This window comes from Rattus norvegicus, chromosome 4 (genome assembly GCF_036323735.1).
Source record: "Rattus norvegicus strain BN/NHsdMcwi chromosome 4, GRCr8, whole genome shotgun sequence".
Lineage (NCBI taxonomy): Eukaryota > Metazoa > Chordata > Mammalia > Rodentia > Muridae > Rattus > Rattus norvegicus.
This window is the reverse complement of record NC_086022.1, coordinates 180,758,666-180,775,519: the sequence shown is the minus strand read 5'-3', so window position 1 is coordinate 180,775,519 and position 16,854 is coordinate 180,758,666. Positions and strand designations below refer to the sequence as shown.

The window sequence follows — 16,854 nt, the reverse complement described above, 5'->3', positions numbered from 1 at the left end:
GGAAATCGCAAAGTGCATATCAGGGTGACTCCTTGTTCATGTCTCTAAAAATGTGTTAACTCAGGGAGCGTCATAATCCCATGAGGCAGTGACAGAGCATACCTCCCACTCGCTGGGTACTTTGCCATGACCATATGGTGCCACATGACATTCGTGGACTGCCTGCCCCAACTCTGCCCACTCCTCCTCCCACCCACCAGAAGCAGAGTGCGAACACACGCTTCCTCCTCCCGGCCCCCACATTGGCTCCATCCAGCATGTTCTTAAATCATGGTAGGAAGCTGGCAAGCTGGGTGTCGTCTAGCTACTGTGGAAAGGATCGAACACTCCTAGAGGGGTGCCTGCCTCTCCAGCCACTGCCAGCTTTCTTAGCTCTGCAACCAGAGAGCCCTCCATCTAGGGGCTGTGGCTTTTGCCTTGGTCACTGTAAATATGGGACAGGTCATGGCTAAAATGGGAGGAAGGCAAGGACGGAGCCGGCAGGTCATCTGCCTCCCTGTCTCTCTACAGAAAGAATGAGAGATAAAGATATATACTATCTGTCTGTCTGTCTGCCTCCCCCTCTCTCTGTCTCTTTCTGTCTCTGTGTGTCTCTCTTTCTCTCTCTGTATGTCTCTCTGTGTCTCTGTCTCTGTCTCTGTCTCTCTCTCTCTCTCTGTGTATGTGTGTGTGTGTGTGTGTGATGCATGTGCCTGTGCGAGCACCTACTAGTGCTTTAATTTTAGAGTACCAGCATGGTCAATGTATATAATACGGAAAATTCAGTCCTGACAAGGAAATGGGCCGGGCACACATGGATAACTGGTTTGCTCCTCAAAGCTCTGGCAGGCTGATAGATGGAATCCAATTGGTCTAAACTTGTCAGGCAGAGTAGGTGAGGATGCAAGAGACCTCAGTGAGCCCATGACCCAACAGCATCTTGTTCTGGTTCAGGATCCAAGAAGAAAATAAAATAAAAAGCACTTCTCCAGGGAGCACTGCCCAAGGCAAACCTCTCTGCCTTGTGGGATCACATCTGAGCTATAGTAGCTCCAGCTGCATGTGTCCCATCCTCTGTGGCTCTCTGCAATACTGTCATTTATTAGCTCCTATCTATGGCTCTCAGACCAGCAACCACAGGCCAAGCAAGTGTCCAGCTAACTCTGGGACCGGAACCACCTGCCTTCCACTTCTCTATCACCTCTCCCACAGAGGCTCTTTCCCTCATGCTGGTGAGGCACAGTCAGAGCTGGTGTTCTGGTGACTACTTAAACCCCGAAAGGCCAGTTTCTATCCCAACTTGTGAATTGTGGTTTGCTTTGGCCACAGCCATCTCTAGGTAATACAAACTCCACAAGTCGCAGGGGGAGGACCCCCAGCAAGACATCCAACTCAAGCCATTCCTTAAGGGTTCCCAGGCTCCCTACCTTCAAAATGGCTGACTATAAAATTTTGGGGCTACCTCCATTCGGTCAAATTCAGTAATTTGCTGTAACTACTCAAAGAACTTGAAATGTACTATTCTGACAAGTGACTGTACCTTTGTGTCATAAAGGATAAAATTGAGAAGGGAAGCCACACAGAAGCACGCATAGGTGCAGTCTGAGGAAGCACAGGGCATCCAACCCTGCATCTTACCCTTCATCAACTAGCACACAGTTTCACCAGTGTTTGTACTTAGACCTGCTTGGATCATTAGCCACAGGACTGAACTCAATGATTAGCCCAGAGATTGGGTTGTCTCGAAATCTGCCTCTGGGATCATGTGTGCTTTGTCTTCCTAGGAATGAACCTTCCTTGAGTCAGCTCATTAGGATAAACCCAGGTCTAATCCTGGGGCTCCTGAGAGCAAATTCACCCCTGTCACCTGGGTAATTGTAAATTTGGGGCTATTGTTATAGGAACATGGAAAAAAAAGTCCCATCAAATTGTTTATTGCATGACAGTGCCAAGCTTCAAAGGGTGGACTGGAGGGGGAGCTGGCCTGGGAGTGAAACATGGATAAACTTCAGCAAAATGATGAAGTCGTGTGTTTAGAAAGTGGCAGTGCCCCTGTGACAACTGTAAGGTGTATATATACATGTCAACCCTGAAGATGATGCAGGTTTACTGAAGAGGCAATAGGCCAGACTTCAATTGGAAGCAGGTAAACAGTTGGTCCACATGTTAAACCTCTCAGGCAGGCTCCATGTTCCTACCGAGACTGAGTACCTGTGTCCAACAGCCAATAAAAGCAAAGCATCGTAAGATTGCATCTGACTAGCTGTGTTCTATCTCAGAAGCAAGTTTTCTATATAGAAAGTGCTTGGGTTTTGACTTGCAAAGTATCTTGTAACCTTCCAGAACATCAACGGATCTGTGAAATTCTTTAAAAACAAACAAACATGGAAGTATGTCGAGTATGTGAAACTCAAGTGGTCTTAACTTAAACATGTAAAGCTTTTTCACCAAACTGCACCAAAATCGGAACGGCAAAGCCTATCAGCTAATGAGTGGCGGCTTCCCAGTTGCACATGCATGAAACTGCACTGTGGAGAAGGCTCTGATTCCCGCCCTCCAAAGCCTGATGTTTCCTGTGATGTGCATATTAAGGTTACACTCAGCTTGAGACCATTCAGTATTCATAGACAGCCTCCTGCTTCTGGAAAGGCACACACAATCTCCATTCTCTCTCACTGGTACTCAGCCAAGTCCAAAGTGTGGCTTCATCCTTTGAAGTTTCCCCTCTTCCCCTCCTGGGAGTCACCTCACTTCTCATCTCACAACAGCTGCCACTTGTCACCCGAGGGAGCTGAGTTCACCGCTCAAACCACGTGGCCTAGGGACTCATGCGTCCATCAGACACTTCACTTGTAACTGTGGTACTGTGGTACCAGGAGGCTTTGCAAATGAATTTTATGGTGGAAAACTCTAGGAAGATCTAGAGATCAGTTTAGGATGGCAACCAAAAAAAAATGGTGTCCTGAGAGCCCCGCAGCACACAGCCTTGGGGAGCAGAAGCTGGGTGAGGGGCTATCAGATGTAGAACAGAGTGCATTCTGTGTGCTGCCTGTCAGTAGTGATATTTGAAAACCCTCTACCAAATTCCACCAAACCTCTGGCATTTTCCTTCCTCATCTATATGTGGATCTGTGACTCAATACTGACAGGATGTGTGTTCCTGATCAAATGAACCTTTAGCATACCCTGGGCAAGTAACCCAAGAGATTCCAGTTGTAATCATCCTTGTGTTGTTTGGCTTTCCCAGTAAGTTTAGAAGCTGAGCTTTTTGGAGCTGAGGACTAGGGCCTTAGGCACATTGGTAAGCACCTAGAAATAAAGCCACCCCCAGTTTTCTTCTCTTTAGTCTCACCAAGTTTCTGGGTTGAGCTCACTCTGTAGCTGGGCCAGGCCTCAAACCTGCAGTCCTTGTACCTCAGCTTCTGTAGCAGCCAAGTGCCAGCGTGTCCATCAGACATGGAGAGCAAGCAGTTCAGGAAACGCAGAGGGACTCCCACTCACCGTTCTGTGGCCTTGGGCAAGTAAGCAAGCTTGCCTCATGTTGCAGGCCTCAGAATAAGATCATAGCCACCTTGTTCTGTGGAATTGTGGGTATCAGCCACAACAGGACTAAATACCAGGCACCCAGAAGGCAAGGTGGGATCTGTTGCTCTGTTACAGAAGGGTCAGAATTTCATGTTTCTCCAGCTTACATACATACAGTTGATGTTTCATAAATGCTAATAGCTTTTTAAAAAGACATTCTAAATGTTTGTTTGGCCCAACCCAGCCTCATTATCCCTTCACCTCACTCTGATGTAGCAAAACCTGCACACGCGCGTGCTGGTGTGGGTTCCATGACTCAAGGCTGCTTCCAGCCTTAACTCTGCAAGTTTGCTCCTGTGACAGGTCTGTTTGCAGCAACTTGGATTTTAAAGCTTTACCTCGTATTCACAGTTCACAACATGCCAGGCAGGGAAGGTATGGATACACCTAGGAAGACATTTTTGTTTCACAGAGAAGCAAACTGAGACATGGAGAGTGAAGTACCCATCTGCCCCATATAGTAGACACTTTTAGTTTTGATAAAGTCACAGTCCAGGTGTCCCATCTCTCTGATTGGTGCCCTTCCATTGCACAGGGCTACCTCTGCTCCAGGAATGAAGCATCACTTGAAAACACCAAATGTCAACACCACATAGGGTCTCTAAGTGACCCTAACAGTCCATGACTGAACAGCTATAGACATCAATGGGTCACGGTGACCTACCATTAAAAGAACTCTGAAAGATCTTCTTGACTTCTGTCTATTGCTCCTGCAGTCTCCCAGACAAACATACTATTATAAAAATTGGCCCAGGCAAGAGGATTACAGGTCCTAAATGAACGTGTCAGGAGCGCTAAGTTCATCTATGAGTCTTACATTTTAGAAACCTCTAGAAGACCTGCACCTCACTGAGTTATTAGGAAGGATCAGCCCTGCAGCCTAGGAGTCTGGCAGCTAATCTCCCTCCCTGGCTTTAGGCTACCCTGTGGTCACATGTATGCAGTTCCGCTGAAACGAGGAAATGATATCATGTTGACTAACCAACATCAGCCTGGGAATCTAATAGCCATGTGCTTGACCACAAGATCTGCCGTGTAAAGTGAAATCAGACCACTGTGTTAGCCCGGAGCGAAGCCCGGGCCAGCAGGGTGAGGAAGTTGTGCAGGTGAACCCTGCTGGATGCATCATGTCTGCCCTTCTGGCTTAGGGTAAGGTAGCTGCTCCACCTACCCCTCCCCCTCAGAGAAAAGGAAACTTCCTTACTGAAAAGGAGAGAGACAGAGACAGAGACAGAGACAGACAGACTGAGAGAGAGACTGCTTTCAACAGAAAATGGAACACGAGAACCTAAAAGCATGTGCAATACTTACATTTAAGGTTATTTTCATGAAAAGAACACTTTCTGCATTGATTTTTAAAAGCCTTTTAAAATTTAATTTTATGAGTGTCCAGTAGACAATGAGTGTCCCCAGGCCGCATTTGTCACCATTTGTTTCTTGACCTTAGCCATTCTGACTGGGCTTAGATGAGACCTCTAAGTAGTTTTAATTTGCATTTCCTTGATGGCTATGAATACTGAACCTTTTTAAATGTTTCTCAGCTGTTTGTATGTTTTTCCCCCTGAACTCTGTTTAGTTTTGTGCTGTTTAGGTTTTCTTGATGTTTAATTTTGAGTTACTTATATACTCTAGATATTAACACTCCTTCAAAGATATAACTGGTAAAAGAAAAATTCTAGTCTACATACTGCCTCCTCAGTTGGGTGATGGAACCCTTGGCTGTACAGAAGTTTTTGTAAGGTTCAATTTATTAATTATTGGTATTAAAGCCTCTTACTATCAAGATGCTACTCAAAACGTTTGTTCTTAAACCAATGAGTTCAGCCTAGTCCCTCCTTGGTCCTGTCAGATTTAGGGTATCTGGTCATGTGTTGACATCCTTAATCCCTTTGGAGTAGAGTTTTATACAGGATGAAAGATATGGGTCGTATTTGAGTCCTCCTCTGTGGTCATCCAGTTTGACAAGCAACACTTGGTCAAGATGCTGCCTTCTCTCCATAAGGTATTTGTTGTCTTCTCTGTCAAAAGCTGGGTGGAGGTAGGAGTGTGAGTTTCCACATAAGTCCTCAATTCTATTCCTTTGATCCACGAGTCTTGTCTTTGTGCCAGGACCACCTTGCTTTTGTTGGAGTTTTGGTGGAGATCGCATTAAATCTGTGAACTGCTTTGCTAAGGAAGTCACGATCATAACACTCATCTCACCAATATATACACATGGGAGGTTTTGCCTCTTCTGGTCTCTTGTTCAATTGACTTTTTTCATTCTCTTAAAAGACTTTTGTTGTACATATCTTTCATTTCTTTGTTAGACTTATTCTAGATATTTTATTTCTCCTGAGGCTATTGTGAATGGTACGCCTTTATTTCTCTCCAGTGTGTTTGTTGTCTGTATATACAAGGGCTGAGTTCTTTTTTACTGATTTGTTACTGTGCTGAAGTATTTCTCAGGTGTAGCAGTCATCATTCGGAAAGTTTTACATAGTAGAATGTATCATCTACAAATAAAGATACTTTGACTTCCTCCTTTCTTATTTGTATCCACTTTAACTTCACTTGTCTTACTACTCAAGACTTGCCTACTTAAATGGGGTAGGCAAAGAGATTGTCATTGTGTCCATGGTTCTAGGGGAACTATTTGGAGTTTTTCTGTTTAGGAAGAGGTTGTCTGAGGGCTTCCTGTACGTTGCCTCTATTATGTTGAGCTTATGCCCTGTCCTTCCTCTCCCCAGGATTTATTGTGAATGGATGTTGGATTTTTGTCACAGACCTTTTCTGTAGCTAGAGAGATGACCATGTGGTGGCTGTTTGTGTCGGTTCAGTTATTGAACCCCTGCGTCTCTGGGGTGAAACTGACTTCATCATGGTGGACAGTCTTCCTGATGTGTTCTCAAATTACTTTTGAAAGGATCTTATTGAGACTTTTTATGTCTTTGACAGCCTAGTAGACTTCTGCAATGATTCCATCTGACTTGGGCTTTTTAGTTGGGAGATTTTTAGTTACTGACATCTCATTGCATGTTACAAATCTACTTAAATCATTTAATTCATCTTTAAATTTGGCAACTCATGTATATCTAGAAGTTTATCCATTTCTTTTACATTTTGCAGTTTGGTAGAATATAGATTTTTAAATGTGAATAAGTATCTGGAGTTCTTCAATGTCTGTTATGGTGCCTCCCGTTTCTTCTCTAATTAACTTGGATCCTCTCTAATTCTTTTGGTTACTTTGCCTAAAGGTTTATCGATCTCCTCAAATGACTGTTTCATTCAATCTTTGTATTTACTTTCATTCTGTCATTAATTTCAGCTGTGGTTTGAGTGTCTCTTCCAGTCTAGTCTTCCTGGTTGTTTATTCTGAGGCCTTCAGGTGCATCACTATGTTGTTAACCTGGGATCTCTAATGTTTTGATGCAAGCACATCGTGTTGTAAACTTTCCTCCTGTGGTAGCTTTCATTTTGTTCTATAGGTTTTGCTATGTTGGATTCTTATTTTTATTCAGTTCTAAGAATTTTTAAATTTCCTTCTTGAATTCTTTACCCAGTTTTTATTCAGAAGCATGTTGTTCATTAATTTCTGTCATTTTTATTGTTGCTGATATCCATAGCGATCAGGTAAAATTCAGGATGCAATTTTAATTTTCCTATATTTGCTGAGACTTGCATTGTGACTTTTTTGTAAAGTTTGTAAAACTCCCGTGTGCTACAGAGAAGAAAATATGTACATTAGTTTTTAGATGGGGTGCTCTGAAGATGTCTGCTAGGACTATTTGATGGGATTGAACTTCACAGTTTTTGCAAATGACCATGTGTTAGAGTGGAGTATTGAATTACCCATCATCACTGTGCTGGAGTTGATTTGTTTTTAAGTTCAGTGGTGTTTCTTTTATGAAATTAGGTGCTGTGATATTTAGTGCACATATGTTTAGGACTGAAATATCCTCTGTTGGGGCTTTTCTGTAATAAAGAATCCTGTGTATCTCTTCGGATTAGTTTTGAAGTCTGTTCTGCCAAATGTAAGACTGGCTGCACCTGCATGACTCTTGGTCTCATTGACTTGGATCCTCTGTCTCTAAGGTGCTCTCTCTCTCACTTGCCCAGAAGACAGCAAAAGGATGGATCCCCGTTTCTGATCCAGTCCTTTATTCTGTTTCTGTTTATCAGGGAGTTGAGACCAAATAAATTGTATTATTTCCAGTTAATATTAAGAGCTATCATTGAACAGTGTATATTAATTTCTGTTATTTTCTTGATCATTTGCTAATCTTTTAGAACTCTTTTGATTCAATGTTTTTGTTCCTTTCTGCACAGGTTTACCCTATTGTTCAGACCTGAGTATTCTTTCCAGTATCTCCTACAGAGATGGGTTGGTGGTCATACATTAAATCTGATAGTTTTGCTGGATGTGGTAGTCTGTGTTGGCTTCCAAGCTGCTTTATAACTTCTAGGGCATGGGTCCAGTCCCGTCTGGCTTTCATAGTCTCCACTGGGAAATGAATGTTACTCTGGTGGTCTTGCTTCCATATAAGACTTAATTTTATTCTTTTCTTTTCTTTTTTTCGGAGCTGGGGACCGAACCCAGGGCCTTGTACTTGCTAAGCAAGCGCTCTACCACTGAGCTAAATCCCCAACCCCTTAATTTTATTCTTGTTATTTTCAATATCCTTTCTTTGTTTTGACTATTATGTGGCATAGAGAATTTCTTTTCTGGCCCTGTCTATTTGGTGTTCTGTATGCCTCTTGGACCTTGATAGACGTCTCTTCTTAAATTGGGGGATTTTTTATTCTATTATTTTGCTGAAAATATTTCAACCTGGGTCTCTTTTAGTCCTCACTGGGAGGACTATTTTTTGGTAGAAATTTGCTGTTTGTTTATTCATGTTTGCAATGGGATCTAGGCATCTGGAGTAAAGTTGTTGGTAGTGTTTATAGAAACCTGGCCTTTTGTGTTGAGTGGGTGGCTGAAGCGCTGGGTCCTATTACTCCAATCTGTCAGATAATTGACCAGCTGCTCTACGGGGCTCAGGGCCCAGTGTTGGGGCTCACCCCAAGCTCGGGGAAGTTTCTAAACCCAGAGCAGACTTTCTGTAGAGTTAGAAGTTGCTCACAGCTAAGCTTCCGGCGTGAGGGGTCAGACCTTTTCTTCAGGCAATAGGTCCTGGTGGGGTTGGCTATAGTCTTGAATCCCTTGAATGGGTGAGGGGAGGCAGGCCAGGGCATGTCACCATGTTCCTGGCTCGTGCAGGGGTGGGTAGATTTACATGCGTAGGTGCAGTGCCCCTCCTTGGAGGGAAGGGTGAGTCTTGAGGTCATGGGAGGAGTTGGCGGTGTACATCTAGTGCCTGTCTAGAGAAAAGACCAAGTGTGTACAGCAGGGGAGGGTGGGATTGAGGATGAAAGTCTAGACTCCCTGCCTATGGATGGGGGCAAGGATCTCAGCATTTCTTACTTTTAAACCTTGGCAGTTACCCATGTACCTTCACTTCAGATATGATCAGTTGACTTACCTGTGGAGGGAGACCTAACAAATAGAGCAGCCAGAAAACCCAGTGGGGGCAAAGAGAGAGAATGGAGCCCAGAGGGCAAGGACAGACCAGCTTTGCTCCCTGGCACCTCCCGCCATAGCTTGTCCTTGCCTTTGTCATCTGTGATTGGCTGGGGATTTAGAGGAGCGAGAGGCTGGGCTGGTGTTTCTTGCTATTGTTTCCTGGTGCCTAGCACAGGCACAGGGATCACAAGCGGGAATTATGAAAGGAATGAGTAAACAAAGAGACCAATGCAGGCAGAGCAGAGAACGGGGGTCCCGTGGTCCAGCAGCTCCAGCAAACTCCAGCAGCATCATCGCTGAGAAAGAGAGAGCTGCTGCTGTTTCCTGAAAAGCAGGCCGCTTTGAACATGACTGATCCAGCTGCATACTCTGCTGAAGACATTCTGCCTCTGACCCCGGAAGTGATGCTTTTGCTGTCCCTCCATTTAGGACCCTCTGACCCTATGCACCCCACCACTGATGTACACTTCTGCCCCTGGAAAACTGCCTTTCTTCCTAGACACATGTGCCCTCTACCTTCTTGTAGCCCCACCCTGTCTTAATCTCTCTTTTCACCTTCTCATGGTCCCCTTTCTGCCTTTATGTATATGCACATCTATGTGTGTATGTATATCTAAGAATCTAAACTTAACTCTAGATTCTTCCTGTGATAGAAAACACACCATATTCACCTTTGAATCTGGATTATTTCTCTTAATGGTCTCAATCCTAGCCATTTCCCTGATTTGTTGTGCACTCTTAATCAGATATGAAGAAGAATGGAGTTATACGGCAAGCCTTCATTTTAATCCCCTGAGCTTTTCCTATCCCATCTCCTGTCACAGACACAGCTTCTCCTCTGGAAGACCCCAGTGGTGGCCATCTGTTTACCACACGAGCGCACGTACACACACACACACACACACACACACACACACACACACACACACACACATACAAGAAGAAGAGCTGGGGAATTCTGGGACTCAGACATGAAGGAATTATCACAAGTTAACCTGTTAGCGAAGGCAGGTTTCTAGCAGTCCTTTCTGCTCTCCATTCTCCTCTAAAGCCTGGTAAGGGTGTCACTCTTACACAGTCATCTCAGATGTTGGCTGGTCACTTTCTGGATGGCAGGGACTCTAAAGGATATGTCCCAAGAATCTGCAAATTCTGATGTTTTCACTGTGGCAGACATTGGATGATGTTAAGGTTACTGCCTTCACCGTCTGTGATAGTAACGTCACTCATGTAGTTGCACATGAAATCTTCAGAAGATTTCAGCCCAAACTCTATTTTCCTGGGCCAGAGAGACGGATGAATGGGCCAGAGTGCTTGCTGCCAAAGCTGAGAGTCTGAGTTTGATCCCCAGGGCCCAATTGGTGAAAGGAAAGAACTGAACGCACACACACATGCATACACACACACACACACACACACACATGCATACACACACACACACAAATACACACACAAATACACACATGCACACGCACACGCATACACACACACACACACACACACACACACACACACACACACATACACACACACGCCAAGGGCCAGTAGTAAGGTCAGGACAGAAATGGTAAAGCAAAGACCCTTCCCCCTGTAGCTCAGATGGCCCTGTGGTTGGAAGCTGTTGGGGAGAGGTTTTCTCCGCCACTCCCCCAACTTACCTGGGAGGGAAAGAACTGTAAGCAAGAAGTTCCCTGCAGGGGCGTCAGAGGAAAGTACTCAGAAGCAGGCAGGTAGGTGGGCACACCCAACAGGTCTGTGGAGCAAAGGCTTAGGACCCCAGCTCTGACATGAGTGATTAGCCTGCTGGAGATAGGGGACACATTACAGTTTACCCTGCAGTAAATGGAGATTGAAGAGTGCATGGTAAGTTATACACTGTGGCTGGCTCTCTGGTGTTCCACAGTGGCAGAGTTTGAGACATATGGGTGTCTACCACAAGGGAGGAGAAACACAGGCAGAGGACACACCCAATCTGCCCAGAAAATAGCAGAAGCAGTGCCAGCTATTGCCGTCTGGGGAAGTCACCCCCAGTGATATAGTGCTTCCAGAGGGAACAGACAGGATAACCGCAGGCTGTGCCCTTCCGCTCCCCTCTTCCCCACATGGAGCAGAGGCCACAAAGCTGGTAAAGAACCTCAGCAGGGGATGTAAGCAAGGCCCAGCATGGATGGCTGGACAGAAACCTTTGTTCTGCCAACCTCCTGCTCAGAGCAGTTCATGCTTCTACACACACACACACACACACACACACACACACACACACACACACTCAACTCTCACACACACACTCTCACACACACACGCTCAGTCTAGTCTTACTACCATCAGACCCTACCTCATCGTCCATCAGAATCACGGGATGCCCACAGGCTGTACCGTGGCTCCCAGAGGCTCCATCTAGGACCACCTGAGACCCTGGAGGAAGTCGTCCTTGACAAGGTCCTTCTGAGACCATGAGGACCAGAGTCTTAACCCTTTGACTCCAATCCTGCCTCTTTCTGCCTCTAGCCAGAGAGGGACCTTCTGGTGTACATACTCAGAGAACTTCAGTTTTGAGGGGTTTTCCCCCCTCTTTGAGACTGTTCTGCTATGTAGCTGAGGCTGGCCTGAAATTCACTATAGAGCCCATACTACCCTTGAACTCCAGGTAGTCCTCCTGCTTCCAGATGTGCACGACCACACCTAATTGAGACACTGGTTTAAATTCTAACGCTAATACCTGGAACCACTCTTTGTAGGGCCTCCAGCTCCCTCTCACACTCACTACCTGATTCCTGCATGTTTATTTCTTCCTAGGAGAAGAATTTAGACTGGTTTCCTCGGATGCGAGCCATGTCACTTGTCAGCAATGAAGGTGACAGTGAGCAAAATGAGATCCGGAACCTGCAGGAGAAGCTGGAGTCCACTATGAGTCTGGTGAAACAGTTGTCGGGGCAGCTGGCAGAGCTGAAGGAGCAGGTCAGTGAGCTCGGGGGGAGGGAAGGGGGCCCAGAAACTCCAGGAAAGAAACCTCCCCAACTGTGCTGTGTGGCGGTATCTCAGCAAGCAGGGACTCCTCCAAGCTCCCTGCAAGTATTTCTCACTCTGTGGAAACCAGGGGAGAGCTCTTTGCTCTCAGTGATAGATCTTATTTCCTACCAGGCATTGGAGAGCCAAGCTAGTTGCAAAGGGAGGTATATTTCCTAATGGCTGCCACTGTGGCGTCCTGACCAACCCTCTGTCAGATGATACCTTTAGCAGTCATAAAGAGGAATATCACCAGACCCCTGGTAGCCATTAAATGCTTACAGCAGTGGCGATAAGAACACAACAGATCTGTTTCCTAACCACGGAGATTAGAGTCGCTCTTCCTTGTTACCTCTATTTATGGTGATTTATTTTCAGAAATAACTCCTTTTGTGGTAAATATATGTGGAACCAGACAGTGGGCTCCTGGGATAGAAAACAAAGCCTCAGTGGCCGATGGCACTGGGGAAGAATTAAGAAAACCAGCTGAACACACACACTCTCTCTTCTCTCTCTTTCCCCAGATGACAGAACAAAGGAAAAACAAGCAAAGGCTGGGCTTCCTTGGATCAAACACACCCCATGTGAACCATCACATGCCACCGCACTGACACCATGGGGGCACGCCGTGACCAGCCTTTCATCAGATGCCTGCCTCATCGCTGAGGGATGGAGATGGAGGGGAGCGAACAGTGGCTATTGTTGAAAAGCTGAAAACAACCAAGTGCCAAGGTGCTGAGCCATTCAGCTCCCAGAACAATCTGTAACTGTGTTTGCACGCTTGAGAAGGTTCAAGCTTGGAAAAAAACAAAACAAAACAGTATAGGGCACAGCCTCTCCATGTGGCAGGAAGCGGCCAGCCTGAGGGGCTGGAGGGGGTGGGAGAGTCTGATCGGGGAGCGGCAGACCTCCCCCTGCTCGATCGATAGGCCTTGGACTTGTCTCACACACTGACTGCAGTGTCCATCGTGGCTGGTTGAAATTTTTTCTTCAAACTGTGGCACTGGGGTCAGCGAGACAGGAAGCCACACTCTGCTGGCTAAGTCTAAGAAATTTAAAAGATTAAAAAGGAGAATTGAAAAGGGTGTCGTTAAACTTCCGAACCTTACGTGTTAACTGGACATTTTCTTCTTGGCATGAGACGGGCTCAGAGCACTACCCCTCAGTGCTTTGGAGTTCACACCCCACCCACTGCAAAACATAACTGGATCAGGGTGGCTGTGTCCAGAGCTCTGTACAGGGCTGTGCAACAGAAAGCTTTCATAGAATTGGCTAAGACTGCTCAAAGCCTGGTGCCTATGTGCTGAGATGTTAAAGACTTGGGGAAGAGAAGCTTGTCTGTAACACTCAGGAAACAACGTTTCCAGTGTATATGCTACTAAAGTATGTGGGCATTGAAAGAAAAACTCGAGGGTAACAGCCAACACTGAGAAGCGTTACTCGGGTGGCCTTGCCTTTAAAAGCAGGTTGATTTATATTTGAGGTGCTTGACCCAAGTGCTTGCGATCCCCGAAGCTGAGGGGGTTGGGGGGAATCTAAGAATTGCATTGACTACGTAAGAATATGCAACATTTCAACAGCACATTTAAGGCTGTTAGAGTAACAGCTTTTCAAAATGTAGGCAGATCATAATTCCTTCCCCCAAACTGTTTTCATGTTGACTCATGCAACCAGATTTTGTCAAGGGAAAAAATAACTTGGAAGGAGAGATTCCTTTTGGAGACTGTCTGAGGTGTCAGAGACAGACAGATCATGTAAGTGTGAGACCATCTGGTGGTGAGGGGCCACCAGCCAAGACACTACATTCTGAAACAGAGACCCTCTCTGGCCTCCAGATTCTTTAAACTCTCAGCCACCAAGGGCCACATGGGGTTTGTTACAGCAAGTTTTAAAGCTTTCTGGCATTTCAATACAGTTTTAGCAGTTGGCTCCTAAAAATAAACAAACAAACAAACAAGTCAAATCCTGGGTGTGTATAGACCCACTGTACAGGCAGAAACTCAAATGGCTTACCTTCTCTTGGGTGTAGCCTTGGAACCACCGAGATGTACTTTCTAACTAAATGCTGCACACACTAGGACCACCCAGAGTTACAAAGTGCTCTTGGACAGGGCCCTGCTCCCCTTAGCCTAAAGTGGAAAGATGCTGGTGCCTTGACCTCAGGTGTTCTAGGCTAAAACACTGCACCACTGACCCTCGACTCTTGTAAGAGACCTGTCTTCAGTTACCCTTAATTCTTTGCTAAAGCTTCAAACTATAATCACAAACATTTTTTTGAAGGGTATCACCAAAATTAGGCCACGGCAGCCATTTTTAAAGCTCAGGACCATGGATACTTCGACGGTATTTGGTAAAAGTAAAATAGGCTGGGCGATCAGAAGGATAGGAGCTGCTTCAGTCTGCTGTAACCTAACCCTCCATCCGTTGTGCCAGCAGCCCACAGTTCGACACCGTGGCTTCCTCCTGTGGGAACTATCCAAAAGATTTCACCTAACGAGACTCTCACTATGTCAAAATTAATTTTTTTCAGTTGTACTTTTTCTTTCCCCTCTACAAGATGAAAGATTATAAAGTGAAATTTTATAAACATCAACCAAAGCAAAGGCACTTTCTAGGACACTGACTTCATAAAGATGTTAGAAATGAGGAAATTTGATGTCAGGTGAGAGTTTATACTTGTTATGTATGGTTACTAATGCAGCGGGTGTAGCTGACTGAAGTTTGATATAGTTGTATTCTCACATTTATAGTGATATTAAAAATACAGTCACCTCTGACTTCTATGCCAGGGAAGGCTTTTTTAAATTTTAGGTTATTAAAATCCATATTGGTTAAAAGTCACAGTTCCCACTGAATAATATTTTTAATTCACAGAAGGGTTTGTTCCCAGGTGTGCTCCATTCTGCATCACAAGAGTTTAGTCGAAGACATTTTCTAAATTAAAATAATTGTTTGTAATTAGAGATCTTGCACTGTCTAGAGATATAATATTGACCAATCATATGCATGCAGAGATGATATTTCTACCCTTTAGAAAGTTGTCACGAGGGCTTATTTTCAGGAATCTGCCATTTTCTTTTCCCTGTGGATAGAGATCACGATTTTGGGAGACTGTTGATAATTTCAGGAAGCTACTTCATTTGAATCAGAACTGACATCGTGTCAATCCCCATTATTTCCGGCTCACAGCTTGGACTTCTGGCTGCCTTCTAAAAGTTGTTTAATGATAAACTGTAATGTGACTCCATCCCTGAGACTACATGTGGGCATGGAGGCCTGGGAGTTGATGAAGACTAAGACAGGACTTCCCTTCCCAGGATGCTATCTATCGGGAAGGGAGTGCCAAGTGCCCGTCCCTGGGACCCAGTAGATCAGAGTACTCCTGCAGAGTAGCGATGACCTCACAGCTCAGAACCCTTAAACATGCAGACAGCCATGCTGTGTAGAAGATGACGCATCCCTGACAGCTGTTTTAAAGCTTTATTGCAAGAGTTGTAATCTTCTGGCCTGGAGACCCTGCCAAACACACTACTGTGCGATGAGACACAGCCCTGGAGGGAGCGGGCATCTGAAATCCAGACCAGATGCCCTGGGAGCCAGGTGAAGGCCTAAGCTGCATGAAACTCTAAGGCTCCTGCCCTGAGTAGGGGGTGGGAAGGCTGTGTAAGCCATGCTAAGCTCTCCATTTTCAAACTCTGACAGCCAATTCCAGATTCCAGAAAGCGCTCGAGGCTACCCGAGGCCCTGTTCTCACTCTGAAGTAACACGTGATAGAGCTCCTGTGTATAAGGCTCCTGTGTATAAGGCTCCTGTGTATAAGGCTCCTGTGTATAAGGCAATGCCGAGATCAAATGGAACTAAGTGCTTGTGAAAGCCAAGACCCCTGAAGAGGACCCCAGGTATACACCTCAGGACTGCTTTGACTAATGAATGAGGTGGCCGTGCCGGGACTCCCCTCACCAAGTGGATTCCCTGGCCTCTGGCAATACAGAATGTCTACATGGTCTTTTTAAAAGGTGATTTTTAACACACTGTCAGGACTGGATAACTTACAAGTTAATAAAATGAATTTGTATCTTGTGTGCGCCTTATTTATTCTCCACCATGTTTCTGGATGATATCCCTGTGGTGTGAAAGGTACCATAGTCATTGCTATTTTACACGGCAAGAGCAAGACACACAAAAGAGGCCAGCAAGGCCAGGGTCTGTCCGGAACTGACCAAATCTCCCATTTGCTCCTACGCACTAACATATCTACACTTCAGATTCCCAGAAGCACTGTGCAGACACAGATCCTTCGCCATCTTCAAATCTCTGCTTCTCCATATCTGCTGTCCCCAAGGATGGTGCCCCTTAGAACAGTGGTTCTCAACCTGTGGGCCACGACCCATGTGGGAGCTGAATGACCCTTTCACAGGGGGCCACCCAAGACCATCATAAAAGACATATTATGGTTCACAACAGTGACACAGTTCTAGCTACAAAGCAGCAAGGAAATAATGTTGTGGTCGGGGGTCACCACCACAGCGGGAGGAACCGTATCAGGCAGCATTAGGAAGGCTGAGAACCGCCCATCTTAAAACAAAACTCAGCCTCCTGCAGCCGAAGTCCACCAGGGTGATGTGAAGCAAAGACAGTCCCCACGGATAGATTTCTTTCTGGTTCCTGAAGCAGCGTGGCAAGGCCTGCTTTGATTTGCTCCAATCAGAGGAAAGATGGCTCCGGGGAGAGCAGAGGAG

The 16,854-nt window shown here is 45.6% G+C and overlaps 1 protein-coding gene across 7 annotated transcripts in view; it reads left to right on the top strand.

Annotated features, from left to right (window-relative positions):
• The window catches only part of Itpr2 (inositol 1,4,5-trisphosphate receptor, type 2), a 406,037-nt gene extending 389,842 nt beyond the window's left edge, over positions 1-16,195 (top strand). For 6 of the 7 annotated variants that reach the window (XM_039108425.1, XM_063286748.1, XM_039108427.2 and 3 more), the window contains 2 exons: positions 11,906-12,067; positions 12,640-16,195. In XM_039108425.1, the coding sequence (XP_038964353.1) occupies positions 11,906-12,067; positions 12,640-12,726 (249 nt within the window). In that variant the 3' untranslated portion in view covers positions 12,727-16,195. The remainder of the gene's footprint in view (positions 1-11,905; positions 12,068-12,639) is intronic. The other variant, NM_031046.4, reaches the window with a different exon arrangement.
• Positions 16,196-16,854: the final 659 nt, after the last annotated feature.